This window comes from Necator americanus, chromosome III (assembly GCF_031761385.1).
Source record: "Necator americanus strain Aroian chromosome III, whole genome shotgun sequence".
Classification (NCBI taxonomy): Eukaryota; Metazoa; Nematoda; class Chromadorea; order Rhabditida; family Ancylostomatidae; genus Necator; species Necator americanus.
The window spans coordinates 26,603,688-26,618,161 of record NC_087373.1 but is presented as its reverse complement, the minus strand read 5'-3'; the positions used below and the strand labels follow the sequence as shown (position 1 = coordinate 26,618,161).

The window sequence follows — 14,474 nt, the reverse complement described above, 5'->3', positions numbered from 1 at the left end:
TGTTTCAGACTCTGAGGATAGAGCGAATCTAGCTCTTAATCTTTCACTCAAAAGCACTGGAAAATATGCAGTTTTCGAACATGCAATGATTAGATTCAAAGTCCGACGCGCATCCCTTGGGTTATAAAGCCTGCATAATTATCTCCAGAATCCATCCTTTTATAAAATTATCTAAACTTTTATTAAGGTATCAAAACTGGTTTCTAACGCTTCATTCAAAAAAAGGTAAATGAAAAAATCTAACCGCAGCAGAGTCGGCGCAGAGTGGTAGTGGCTGTAATGTCTTTGGAAAGGAGCTGACTGTATAGAAATAGCTAAAACTAGTAAAAAATCGGAAGGATAGGAAGCTATATGGTTCCGCTAGATTATCGCAGTCCTCCAACTCACATCACGCGCCGACACGATCTTACTACATAATGAAAAGAGAAGAGAAATATTTATTCATACCTACAATTAACAGTGAAACGAAATTGTGGTTGCTGTGACCTGCTTATCCAATTCGTTCCGGTCAATTCAGAAAGAAGATTATCTATTGGTAAAACATGTTAATGTAATCAGAGGGTACAATAATGTGCCTTCTGGTAAAACTATGCAACTTTTGTGGAAAACATCTAGACGGAAGAATTGGACAGGATAAGTATACTATTAGCATTTGTATGTACATTTGGAACAGTACAACTTCTAATCGTAGTATACCAGAATGAACCTCACGATGCACTACGAATACAGCTCCTTTGAAGAAGGCCATTTCAAAGGCAACGTATCGAAATTGACGTAGGGTAGAGAACTGTTAGAGTTTGGGGTGTATATCATGAAAATGAACAAGGGCCCACTTAATTCCCTCCTTGTATCTTACGACCAAAGCGTCTACTTCTCAAATCCTCTGCTGGGCAAGTCTCTCAGCGTTCTGCTAGTCTTGCTGATGGAGCACCACCATTTCGTGTGTTCGTCACGTTCACATAAGACGGAGTCAACGCATATATTTGCGTCGAGACCAATGAGGGTCTTGGACCTGTCGTAGCCGAACGCTTTTGTTAGCGACCTGCTGTACTTCCATGCACTAGGCCAATTCATTGATGCCCCCGCTAGCAAAAAAAAAGTTGAAATATAAGCAACAGAAAAAAAGAAACGCGTGGAACGCTGGCCTCTTACGACGGAAGCATCTCCTCCTCGAGCACTTACCCGCGCAGGACTCTTAGCGTCGTAGTCACATCCTAGAATAGCATGCCGGGTGTCGATCACTTGGCTCTTTTTCGGGCTCGCGCAAATCATCACACTATGTCCCACTTTGTTGTATTAGTAGCTGCAAGAAACTCGCGGCATCGTTTCGAATCGTAACACCACCATTGTAGACACATTCGCCAGTGTGCACTGTTCTGCAAGATTTAATTGCATCTCTTGACGTCTCTGTATACAGTGCCTGCATCCGAGTAATGAGTTTCAAAAACGTTACACTTGAGTGATCCCTGCCTCATCTCTAAGGTGGATATCTCCCTCGTCGAAGCGTTTAGGCGGGCGACGTTCTTTCGACTGCAGTTCTGTCATTATTCGCAAGCCGCGTTTCACCTGGCGTGCACGTTGAGGTCCGTGCGTAATAATTCCATCACCTTCTCCTCTGTGGCACGTTTCATCACAGCCATGTCGTCGCCTGAGCATCTATCGGGTTCCTGTGGTGGGACTGGTGCAACTGGTGTTTGTTTCGGCACTTCTTCCTCGTTGGCTTCTTCTTCTCAACCGCCATCGGGAGGTCTTCAGGGTGTTCATCGTTGGCTGAAGGGACAACCAGTCCCGGCTGTTCACGTATTCAGTGTTACCTTGCTGTTAAACCACGAACCTCCTCAGCATCGGAGCATCTGCACTCCTCTGATGCCAACTGCTGACCTTGGAGCTGCTGCGCCTAACGCGCATGAGTCGCGTCAATGACGGCTGGGGACTCTCTCTCAGTCAGTTGATCTCGAAGAGTGGCTTTAAGATCCTCCATCTCCTCGAAGATGTGTGCCTGTACGATTGTATTCTCCATGGATGCTTGCTTAGCAACCACTTCGTCGGGTTCCTCGATGTCTTTCGAGGCCGTATTCGTAGCTTCTTCTATCCCACTGCCCAGTGCGATTTCGGTCGCACTCGTCGGTTGTCCTATGGACTCGTTCACAGAAGGGTTCATCCACTGCCCAACCCTCAGTGTTCGTCTCGTACGTCCTTCAGGATGCTCTTAAGACTACTCAGCATGTCGACCTAATATTTGCGAGTTCCACTTGCTCGTTGTTGATCAGTAGTGCTGTTCCGTCATCTGCGGTTGCGCCACCATATGAGTCCATGCTTTTAGAGATAACGCCCTCATAGTGCAAAACAGAGGAAAACACAGAAAACAGGGAAGGCAGATAGCCTTCAACAAGACAAAGTCGATCTTCAGCTTGTTGACTGTCGCGTCCTGCAACTTCTGTACGCCATTGTGTTCGGTGAACAAAAAAGGACAAGAACGAGGAAGACGAATACGAGTAATAAGCTTATCAACAACCATCGGCTCAGTCTTGAAACAGGGAACGTCTTTCAAACAAAACCAAACGCACATGCGCGAGGTGGAACTGGTCAACTCTACCAAGACCTCCTGATCCCCTCAGAAATCGATGACGCGAATGATACCCTAAAGATCAGCGAATATACCGATCCATCTAGAGTCTACATTTTTCTCACAATCATGGAAACATTTCAGCCTACACACATAGTTCACAGTTCGATGTGCTCCCATTCCCATTTACGTAACTAGAGTCACATTTCCTTAGAATTTCACTAGTTTGGGATGGAGGATCGTAAATTTGTACAGCACTGAAAACACAAGAACTACAGTCGCACTCTTCCGATCTTGCAACAACCTGGAGAACTGTAGGTCAATATCGTCAAAGGCCTTCGCCGTTTCAAGACCAAGGTGATGGGTGTTGATATGGTTATCAAACCACCATGGACGTTGCCGCATGTGTTAAAAATTTGGCGTGACGATTCCAGATGTAGCCGTGAACTCAACGTAACGTGCTACCACTGCAAGAAAGTGGGACATAGTGTGATGATCTGCGCGCCTCCCGAAAAGAGCCAAGTAATCGACAACCGGCTCGTTGTTCTAGGATGTGTGACTACGTTAAGAGGTTTGCGAGGATTCGAGGAGGAGATGCTTTGGTCATAAAAAAAAACCAGACTCGTTTCCTTTTCTTCTGTTGTTTCCATTTTATCTCTTCTTTTTTCGCTGGCGGGGGGATCACTGAATGCGAACGATTGGGGTGATGTGTTGAAGTGCAGCTAGTCGGCACCAAAAACGCTCGATCAAAGACCCTCATGATTCTCGACGCAAATACCTGAGTGTACTGCGTCTTATGTGAACGTGACGAACAGAAAACACAGGAAGTAGTGTTGTTCGCGATCTTCAAGCTGGTCATCGTCAGCTTCTTGCGCCAGGTTCGTCGATGAACAAGCGCCATTAGGAGTAGCATGTCGAGCACAGAGCCTGCGTTCAAAGAAGTTCAAAAGTTCAAATACAATCAATAGGAAATAAATAAAATTTGAAAATCAATACCTAGCAAACAAAGGGACTCTCGTTCATCTCTGGAAGAGAGAAAGACACTGTAGAGGCCAAACGTCATAAAAGAAGTAAGGCAGCAGCAATTGCTGTGGAATAATTAAACAGTAGAAACGAACAGGTTGTTATCCACCACTTGAGATTAAGCGTAATACTCCACATAACCGCAATAAGTAAGACCGACTAATAGAACAATAGTAACGAAACAAGCATTTTGTTGTCCACCTCCGGAGCAAAAATGGAACCAGTAAAGGTGATAGATGGACACGGCAGCAGGGGAAAACGGCGAAGCAGTGAAGTAATAGTGACAAAACGAGCGATCCTTTATCTAAGTTTGGCAGAGAGGCAGAGTGGACTTAGGTAAGGTGATATGTCCCACTGCAGCAACAAGAAAGCCAAGTAATGAAACAGCGAGCTTTTCTTCCATATCTGGGAGGGCGTTGGACTCAGCACAGAAGATAGGTGCACATGGCATCCACAAAGGAGCAATCAGCCACATCAACCAGCCAAACGGTAGTAGCGACATTCTTTGTGTATGTCTGACAGAGTACTGAGCTCCGCGAAGGCTAAGCATCATATTGGAATTAAGGCCCGTAGCGTAAGCAACGAAAATGTGAAACTGAGTAATGTGAGTCATACCGACACGAGGTTAAGGTGTACGGGGAACATAAGCCAACCTCGCAGAAGGGGGAGTGGTGAAGATGTGGGGGTCTTGGTGAGTACACCGACGCTGAAACCGCGGCATATCGTCTGCTTCGAGGAGTCGACATGCAGTTGGCGTATGGAGCGCAACTGGAAGCGATAAAGCGATTTGGCATCAGTAACAGTTGCGTCTCCTTCAGGACGAGGCTTGCACCTTAACGCTCTCCATCCTGCTTTGTAAACAGTTTACTAAACTGTCGACTCTGTCAACTGTGTTCTGTGCAGCGTCGATGCTCTGGTCTGTTTGCCTCTGTCGATCTTCTGTTACTAAAGTTACTGCAACACGTTTACGTTTTCTGCGTAGAGCGCCTTCTATACCGAGACTAGTGAATAGTGCACGCAGAGGAATAGAACCTAGTGAGTCGTTCAACAATAAACGTGTACGCCGCCGTTTATCAGTCAAAAATAGGCGGATAAGTAGACATTGCCGGTGATCAGATCCAAATGATGGGCGTATAGCGGGGCGGGTGTGGTGTAGCGGTTAGAGGCCCCCTCCCCCCCCCACCGATCGGGGGGTTTAAACCCCCCCTTCCCCCCCCCACCCCTTCCCCCCCCCGGGGGGGGAAAAATGACAAACTTGTGGGGGGAAAAAAAAAAAAAAAAAAAAAAACCCCCCCCCCCAAAAAAAAATTTTTAAAAAAAAAAAAAACTTAAAAAAAAAAAAAAAAAAAAAAAAAAAAAAAAAGGGGGGGGGGCCCCGTATAGCGCAGTCAGAATAAAATCCTGTTGAACCGTACCTCAGCAACCTTTTTGATTACGATGCACCGTAAGAACGGCTTTCTTCAGCGCCGAAATACAATACAGCATGAGTATCGGTCCGATCTTGCAGAACACCTCGTAAACGGTTGCGGAGAGCGTTTACACGAATAGGCATTTCGAACTTGGGTAACTGAACCGACGGCAACGAAGCGACAACAAAGTAGGGAAACCGGACTGTGCCGAAGCCAACCATGCGCATCCAGTAGAGTGAGTGAGGAAGAATAATAGCAACTGGCACGTGAGCGTGCAATACTATAACAGGGTGACGCTTCTGAATAGAAGCGCTCACTTCCTCTCCAACTACCCATAACTACGGTGGTGATTCGGTGGTTTGAATCCTTGCAGTAGCGCCTATCAACTAGCATGTGGTCGAAGAAAACAGAAAACCGAGAGGCTTGATTACCACAAGCGGACATTTCCAAAGAAATTAGCACAACTAGATAAACATCGACAACCGCCCGACTACGAGCGCCGTTAATCAGAGGGGTGGACGAACCGAAGCCCAACCACGAAAAAAGGTATTAAAGGTGTAACGGATTAAACGTACATAAGATAACCAAAGGTTCTGATGATGTACGAATACAGGAAAAAAAGCAAAACATACAACAAAAGTCAAAGTGGAGAAGTGGAAGGCTGACTGACGAGACCTGGCGAGAGCCAAATAAAGGACGCTGCCTGCCGATCGCGACATCCTGCTCTGGCAAGATTCTCGAAGCTTCGACGGTCGCCACTCGGATATTTGCGTCGGTAGCCATAAGCGTATTTGTTGGTACCTGCTACACTTCCACGCGTCACGCCAATCGATCTCGTTTCGGGATACTTTACATATTGCTACATACAGCTAGTAGTTCAGGTATCAAATTTGCTACGAAGTAAAGTACATGAAATTAACACTACAGGCAAATGACCTATCATTAGTTGGCAGACGTTAAGGAATCTACACGGAATTAATATTTATTTATTTTTCATGAAGATCAGTAGAAATAAAAATTGGAATCATTCCTGCAAGAATCGTGGTGACTATCTCTCGCTAACTGCAATTGAAAGGATCACTCGATAAGGTGTTGGTTGTTTCTTGAAGGTGTTTCGAAATGCGCGGAAAACCAAGAATCGTGACGAATATCTCTCGCCAACTTCAATGAGTAGGTGCATTGGATAGTCCATTGACTGTGTTGAGATTTTTTTTGAAAATATGCGGGAAATCATAACGTGACTCTTTAACGGCGCTTTCGAGTGGTTTACTCCACTGTTTCAGTTTTCTGCGAATTATCAAGTGCTTACTTGCCGAGGGTCATTCTCGCTCATTCTGTTACAGGACCTCACCGCCGATTTTGACTCTACATAGTGCTGTTTTCTTTGGTTTTTTATGCGGTGAAGTTTTGGGCATTGAATTTTCTTGAATTGAATGTGAATTTTACTACTTATTATTTTAGTTCGTAGGAATTTATTTTGTCCCAATTTTCTTGCGAAAGTTCATTACACTTACCCTGACAAAGATAGAGGTCCGTGAATTCTTGGTGTTGTTGTAATCTCCTCCTCATCACTTGTTAGAGAATCCCCCTCCCTGAAAGGCGTTGTTATTAACTTACCTTCACGTTTTTTTTCAGTTCATTAAAATTGTCTTCGCATTTCGTAAATGCGAATTTTCATTTCACAGACGGATAAATGTGTTGGTGATATGTCCGCCATTTTCAGTGCATGAGGCAAATGAGGATCCATGTAATGCTCCCGAACACTCGGAATTTTTACGCTGGTTTTCTCTAGAATAAACAAGTAACATCTCCTATTGTTAATTATTGGTTCTTATGGAATACCGAAGGGAAGAGACGGCGTTCCCCGAAGTCTATTTTTGTGATTTCTCTCGCTTCACTCCTGTTACGTATTTTTGGCGATTGACACTGACTTGAGTCAAAAAAACTGCAGTTTAACGCAATGTGGCTTCAGCACCTGATTATGAATGAAAGAGCACCACTATCGCGGAAACCCGATCGATCATCATCTGCAGCAAGCGCGCCCTGTCGCTAAAGGCCCGACCATTCGATTTCCGATTCGATCCCATCACGATTTCCCATGATATGATGGATCGAAGGTTCATATACATCGTTGAGGACCAGTATGCCCAAATCCGTTTTCGTCTTTCTTATCCTTGAGAATTCGTGCTCTTGCACAAGCTTCCGACTCTTTACATTACTTTCTCATAAGTACCGGCTTCGCGCTCAAGTATGTATATCAAGTTTAGTACATCAAGTTTCTTTTTTGCTATCGTTACTCGCACGTATACGTCGTAGTGGTTGTTATCCACGTTATCGTTGTTACACGCGTTATTAGTTATTGAAATAAAGGTTTAATTACTCCCTATTACAACCTGACGTTTTCGGACTCGCACAGTTTTGCACGAAATCATGTTTGTTGGATAGAGGATTGAATTCTGAATCAGGAAAGTGGGAATGGTTTAGATAGTGTTTGTGTCTTCGTGAAAGCGCCAGAATATTTTTCTTTCGCGGTGTTTCGCGGGTTTAGGACAGCAATTTATCGATGCATCAGCCCTGTAAACTAAGAAAGACTTGAAAGTTACGGTCAGTAAGGAATATTGTCTTTGGCATGCAAAACATGCATGCCAAAGTTTGAGCGAAATTTCTGGTTTTCTGTTTTTTATTTTTTTTATTTTTTTTTATTTTAATTTTTTTTGAACTTTAGGAATTTTCTTAATATAGGATTTTTACGAAGACTTTCATTACTTTGCAGTCGCAATTGTTGTGAGTATGAAATTTTGCAGGCTTCCTCAGGAGTCCGATGCTATTGTATTGTGGAAACTTCGTGCAAAACCGCAGCGAACAGAACGAACGACAGATGTTGCTGATCGCGATTATTCGAACCGCGTAGATGAAGCCTCGTGGCAGTTACCGATTTTATCGACTGTTTCGCTTTAATTCACAAACCACTCACCGACCTGGACAGACTTCCTGTTTCTTATTCGATGCAGCAACTACTGCAACGTCTGAGGTCTTGCATAGTGCAACGAACGCAGCTCGCTTATAAGAAGTCAGATAACCACACTGATACGCCCCTTAGTAAAGTTATTTCATGAGTGTCAGAGGTTGCAAGTGCGAAACAGCCAAATTTTATGTTCATGCTCTTTCTTCTTCTCATCCTTTCATACGGCTTCTCCAATCTTTAGCTGTAAAAGTTAGGTAATGTTCTAGCCGCTGATTTTCTATTGAAACAGTTTGCTGACGAGTGGGATATTCTGCTTAGCATTTCAGCGTTACATATAAATGTACTAATCACACAGTTGGTTGGTTTTAATACACTTTCGTTATACAAATAATTGTTCCTAGGAGTACGAATAGCTGCATAAACTACGCTTCCACATTACATTAAGGAATCCAACCAGTTTGCTTGCATAACGTTGATATTCGTTCATTGCTGTTACTGTATACTGTACTATACTCTTTGTTTTTTCTATAGTATCGAGGAATACTATTTTTGTTGTTATACTGCGATGTTCTCTAGCATTTTTGCGAATTATGAGTCATCTTGTAGGCCGCACTCATGATTTCGTAACCGTTGCGAAATCCGTTGCGAAATCCGTTGCAAAATCTCTCGCACAACCCCCAACCACAGTACTCCCCTTTTTTATTGAAATTAAACGTCGGTTTTGAAGGTATAGGTGAGAAATAGGAGTTAATAAACGTTTACAATTACAATCTGTGTTTTCTGAATGGAACCAGATTTCCAGAACCCCTCATTTCAGGACCAGCATGGCTGATGGCATGAGTCACCGCTGTGAGCAATCAATGTTCTGCCAATTTCGCAATTTTTTTCCGCAGTGTGACGCATTCATTTATTCCAGCGTGCTTTAACTGAACTCTACGGATCTATGCAGAAATTCTACGCAGGGTACTCCTCATATTCAGAATCAGGTATTCCTTTTCTTCCTTTTATTCCTTTTATGTTCCTAATAGAAGAAATTGTGCTATGAAATTGCTATGAAACTACCTGAAGGGAGGGAGAAGGAAAGCGATTCGATACCGCAAATGTTGCACATATGCTATTTCCGAATACGAGGTCTCACGGGATCTACTTCTGTGTGGTTTGTGCCAAGCACGATAAATTCCGGCTTCATCAGCATTTAACGACTGCACATTAGGAATTAGTGAAGGACAGCGACGATTTTACGGTAAGTACCGCTTTTGCCGCCTTTGAAACTGATGGTGATGGGCGTTGGGAAGCAGTAACAGCAGCCACAGCCGCTGCTCACCGTCTGTCTTGTAATCGCTGCGTGCTGTGTATTGCTATAATTGCTACAGCTACTGCACCACACCAACTGAACTTCGCGTGACTCCGCATATCTTGGTGAGTCCGTTTCAGTACTTTTAGCAACAGCAACACTAAAACCAGAACGATGAGAAAAGAACGCATCACTTGTTTACGGGACTGCGAAAACTGGATTTGATGTTTTCGCATCAATGGGACGAATACGACCACAATTACACCGAACAGCACTACAAGATTAGGAAAAATTGCAAGGATCAATAAGGTTCACCATACGTAGGCTCTTCACATTGTTTGTGGTTCTGGCCTGTGCTTGTCTCAAATCGTTCAGTGTTCAAAGTCTTCCCGAATATTTTTTTGAGGATGGATGCGCAATATGGATAGGAATTTGAAGCTATGGAGGAAGGTGAAACTAGAACAATACACTTCAACTATTCCGTTTTTACATCGGAGAAGCAGTGGCTAGTTGCGGACGATTCAAAACATTTTAGCTTTAGCGCGCGTACACGCACGCGCACACTTTTAGTTGTTATGAGCGAAAGATGAGATGGACGCCAACGATCCATCGTTGACCAATACTCAGAACTACGCCTCCTACGCCTGCCGTTTCATGCTGGTCGCCATGAGGTCGAGAAAAAGGTAAGAGACGCGTTGCGAACATGGTCAATCACACACAACACATACATGCCTGCACGACTAGTGGATGCATATTTGGAGGTTTGTGGTGTCTCAGACTTGGCTAAAAGATCAGCAAGGTTGACGCAATTTACTCGTCCGCCATTCTCCTTCGCTTCATCAACGTACCGAAACGAACTGGCGTGTCGACCGCGACACAAAAAAGGCTTCGTGGAGGAGTTAGCAACCTTCTACGACTTCCTCGGAATGGATATAGGCTCCGATAAGCGAGTTGCAACTCCAGTCGCGCCTATGTATCGTTGCATAGTCAAGGTCGGTTGCTTGCTTAGATAAGGGTCAAGATGGTTTGCAAGAAGTGAATCATGCTACGCATCGCACACAACACATCCTGAGTAAGTTGAAGTCGGAGGAGAAGAATCTGCAATCCTACCGTTGAGTGTTACCACAAAAGGTTTGTATCAGCATATGCATGTGCACGTTTCCAATGCCTACGTCCACGTGGTGCAACGATTATTGCGATCAACGGCTCCAACCGGAGGAGCCGTACTGTGTTGCCCGGTCACACATAACAAAGATGAAGCGAATTTACTTGGAATACGAACGGATGTTGGCAATTGGCAGAGTACAACTACTATACAGGGTACTATGCGAAGTTAAATTCTCGTGTGTGGGTCTGTCGTGAATTTTTTCACCGCACTCATGTCATATATAGTACGCTCTAATATCGCAAGAAAGTAGTGCATCTATAAAATGATGTACAGCTCCGTGCTTCCTCCGGCAGATCGAGAACCTAGCGAGACGCCGATACGCACCGAACTTCAGAAGGCTACGATACCAAGCCGAGGTGGTAAAAACGAAGAGTGCTGGGTGAGTAGCGGGTGGTTCTGTCTCTGTTGTGGTGTGTCGGCGTTTCTGAGCGTGCGAGTGATACGTGATGGTGAGCGGTGGCGGCGGTGATTTAGGTTGAAGTGTACTCGAAGGAAAATAACGCAGTACGCGATGGGACCTCAGATCTCGTTAACTTCTTTGTGATCTACCACGTATCGTTGGAATTGGTGGCGTTGTACGACGTGCTTCGCGTTGCGTGAGCGTTCTGCGTTATCGACCCGTCTGCTTTCGTTGAATTCGATTGCTTGTGGCTGAGCGGAACGGTCTTCATAGAGGTGATATGCAGTAGCCGACATTCCCGTTTATCCTGAACTGGTTCGCAAAGCCGTTCGGCAAGACGCGCACCACGAAGATGATGCAATGCTTCCTGAAAAACACCGGCTGCGGAGAACTCAATATCTCATGCAACACGGTATGCGTTACGCAGAAGAGCTAGACTAGCTTAGTTTGAAAGTGAGTGAGTGACCCAATAAGAACACGAAACTTTTCGGCGTATTTATTTTTATTTATTTTTGAATTTTATCTTAAAAATTTATTTGCTTTTTTTAAATATCGTCTTTTTGATCCGTATTCTGCCTCAGTTTATTGAAATGCGACCAAAGTAGAGTTTTGGTATACGCTGAACATGATAACGAAGGTTTTGTGTAAACTTGCCGCCCTCTTCCCCCATTCCCATACTTTAAGAAATTGGTAGCAAATCTGTTCAGCGCTGTTGCGAGCAGTATCTCCACATATACCGTTAGGAAAACAGCGCTACGTAGAAAAGAAGTCAACAGGTTCAAGAAACTACATAGTAGACGATTTGGAATCTTGGTTTTTTTGCGAACGGTGATTGAGGCTGAACAGAGGCGTGCGCCTATGGTGAAGAGGACTATAAGGGGAATGTGAGCAGGAGCAATGTATAATTGCGATTTATGAGCACGAACTACCGAAGTGTTGAACTCATTTCTTTTGGGACCAATTAGGACTTCAAAGTAAGACGCGTTGTTAAGATACGCTTCTTCATTACTTGCACCCACCGCACTTAGCGCTCCTAACCAGTTTTGCTGCCAGTATGCCGAAGGCGTGTAAGAAGTACGCAGTAGTTAGAGATACTAAGTTTCGTGGGTGAGTCGTAGCACTCCTACTTGTCGGCTTTGCGAACCAGTTCAAGATTTGTGACGGAATGACTCGATGTATAAGCAAGTTTTATTGCCCCAACTGATTCAAGTGTAGTTGAGCAAGTATGATCAATGATATGATGATGTAACGAAAATCACGAATAGATAAGTTGATGTGGAGCGGAGATTTTAAATGTGTGCTCATAGCAATACTGTATTAATGTAGTGACGATTCGGGGTCGTTGCCGTCTCTGTCGTTCGTCGTACTTCGTTTTTTAGCCGCAAATATAACGTTGCACTTATGCAGCTGTAGAATATTTCTCGTTGTACTGGTTTTTGTCGCAATTTAGCTTTGAGGACCCATCAAATTATGATATTTTCCCTTAACCGCTCCCAAAAAATGAATATTCTTCAAGATTTGGAGATATCTGAGGGGAAAAACCTGCGCGAAAAGCTCTCACTGGATTCCCTCTCTAATTTGATGCACACTGTTTTGATCGTTTTTTTTTTCTTGAAACTATTACTACAAGCTTGGTCTAGCGCTTGTTTGTGATTATTAGCGCTGAACTCCTCTATTGGCTCGCGATGAAATTGGAGAAAGGGGGGAGGGGAAGGGAAGTGGAAGGAAGTGACTACTGACTACTACACACCTTGGCTACTGTGGTCGCGATATCATCATCGGTTTAATCATCCAAGTTTGGAGTAGCGGTCAGCCCAGACGTTTCCCACTTGCCACAGAGCCGAATTCGCACATCATAAAGCCCATGGAGCAATCACACTATTCAAACACATAGCCACTGAACCACGAAAACCACTACCTCAGTTTTTTTTTTTCATTGGCGCATCCCAATTGGATTGATATTGAGTGACTTTGTCCTTTATCCCCATTCTTTGTTTACTAGTTATCATTTCATGGGTACATGGGCCAGATTTACAATCCATTACTTTCTTCATAAACTGTAAGTCCGAAGCTCGTTTTAAATGCTGTAAAAGGAAAGATTTCATCGATGGTGGCTTCTTTATTATTTAGTATTATTACAAAAGAATTCTACCTACTCACATTCAAAACGTGAAACTTCACTAGTTAGGGGCATGTTGAAGCAATAAAAATAAGGTCAAAGTGCTCCGAGAGCGAGCACGCAGGGTTTGGGGGAGATAGACCTCAAGGGGGTGGCTAGCCCAGCGCGAGCCCCTCCGGATCCGGGCAGTCTACTCCGAGTCTTGCTCACCGATGCCTACCCCTTGGAGCAGGCACAACACTACCAGCAAACGGCCTTTTTCCATCTTTAGGAAGACTTTGGAAAATTTGAAGACGCTATCGACACAGTTGAAACAATCGGCTTAATTCCACCATGACGAAAACAAATTCAAAAGCACAATTCCGGAACGGACTTAGAAAAGGTCGTAGAATGCGTTATTTTCTCTCCCTTTTCCTGTATTCTGGAGTTTTTGAAGAAATATTATATAAACTGAATCTCACTGACTGAATCCTTGACCGATTTTTCGGAGAAATCTTTACTTTAGCGCGGCAAAGAATGGAATTATTAGCACGATAGAAGATTTTCTGTATGGATACTAGACTTCTTGTATCACGATCTGTTCATTTATATTGTTTCACAGTGATCACAATGGATGCGAAAGTACGACTTGGCTCGCACAATTAGTTATGTATGAGGATGACAATTTATTACGTTATTTGTAATCTCTTAACCAAATTTCCCAAATATCATATTTTCAGTGAAGTGAAGGGCGCAGAGTGTTTGTGAGGAAATTCTAGAAGTTCCGTAAGGCTTTTATTCATGGAGTATATAGAAAGTTACAACGTAGCAGGTAATATTGTGGATAAACTGCGACTTCGTTAATATAAATGGCTTCAGGGTACCAATTTGAACGCGACAACAACTAACATCACTCGCGCACGTAAGAAAGATGCGGTCAAACGATTTGGGGCTGGATCTCCTAAAATGAAGATCATACCAGACAAATTTCTGGGCTACTCGGTAGAGATGTGATCGTGCTATCAACTGGCAGTTTAATCGTAGTTCTCATCTTCGCTTAAAAATTTGCTGACGCGATAGAGGAAAAACGCCCGAAACGCTTCAGTGTAGAGCTCTCCTGTGATAATGCGAGAGCGTATATCACATAAAAAATAAACGAAAGTAAGTGAAGTCCGGATGTGAAACGACTCCTCCTTGTTCAACTGATCTCAGACCATTCGACTTTCACCTCTTTACCCTAAAGTACATCCTAGTAGAGAAAAAAACCTTCGTCAACTATGACGACTTTAGAACAGCCATCATCGATTTCTTCGCCTCGTAACCGCCAGAGTTCTGGACCAGAGGCATCGCTGACCTGCACAATGGATAGGCTACAGTTGTCGATAGTTGTGCAACCAAACAATCAGTCAGTGTCCTCTTAATTTGACAATTTGAAAAGACTTAATGTTTAAGAAAATGGACGACGCTTTTTAGGCAATACAATGTTACTAATACTAATGCAATGCAATTTCTGGCTCAACAATAGTTGGTAAATAGTTTTATAGTTAGATT

General features: G+C 43.7%; 4 protein-coding genes across 5 annotated transcripts; 3 read left to right on the top strand and 1 right to left on the bottom strand.

Moving 5' to 3' along the window:
* Nucleotides 1-1,562: 1,562 nt before the first annotated feature.
* Nucleotides 1,563-2,161, bottom strand: RB195_011028 (uncharacterized protein; the record flags this gene model as incomplete). 2 transcript variants are annotated; one of them, XM_064192277.1, is made up of 2 exons in its annotated part: nt 1,563-1,729; nt 1,903-2,161. In XM_064192277.1, the coding sequence occupies 2 exons, from the start codon at nt 2,159-2,161 to the stop codon at nt 1,563-1,565; spliced, it is 426 nt and encodes a 141-aa protein (XP_064049859.1). The 2 variants fall into 2 exon arrangements, with proteins under 2 accessions (XP_064049859.1, XP_064049860.1); XM_064192276.1 differs by lacking the exon at nt 1,563-1,729 and having other exon boundaries at nt 1,898-2,161.
* Nucleotides 2,162-2,926: 765 nt separating this feature from the next.
* RB195_011027 (uncharacterized protein) lies at nt 2,927-8,893 on the top strand (the record flags this gene model as incomplete). The annotated part of the gene is made up of 6 exons (XM_064192275.1): nt 2,927-3,137; nt 7,135-7,246; nt 7,803-7,919; nt 8,691-8,696; nt 8,781-8,812; nt 8,880-8,893. The coding sequence occupies 6 exons, from the start codon at nt 2,927-2,929 to the stop codon at nt 8,891-8,893; spliced, it is 492 nt and encodes a 163-aa protein (XP_064049858.1).
* RB195_011025 (uncharacterized protein) lies at nt 4,101-14,448 on the top strand (the record flags this gene model as incomplete). Its single annotated transcript, XM_064192273.1, has 4 exons — nt 4,101-4,193; nt 8,880-8,949; nt 14,214-14,328; nt 14,397-14,448. 4 exons carry the CDS (start codon nt 4,101-4,103, stop codon nt 14,446-14,448), a joined length of 330 nt encoding a protein of 109 aa, XP_064049856.1.
* RB195_011026 (uncharacterized protein) lies at nt 9,849-11,025 on the top strand (the record flags this gene model as incomplete). The annotated part of the gene is made up of 3 exons (XM_064192274.1): nt 9,849-9,940; nt 10,699-10,804; nt 10,900-11,025. 3 exons carry the CDS (start codon nt 9,849-9,851, stop codon nt 11,023-11,025), a joined length of 324 nt encoding a protein of 107 aa, XP_064049857.1.
* Nucleotides 14,449-14,474: the final 26 nt, after the last annotated feature.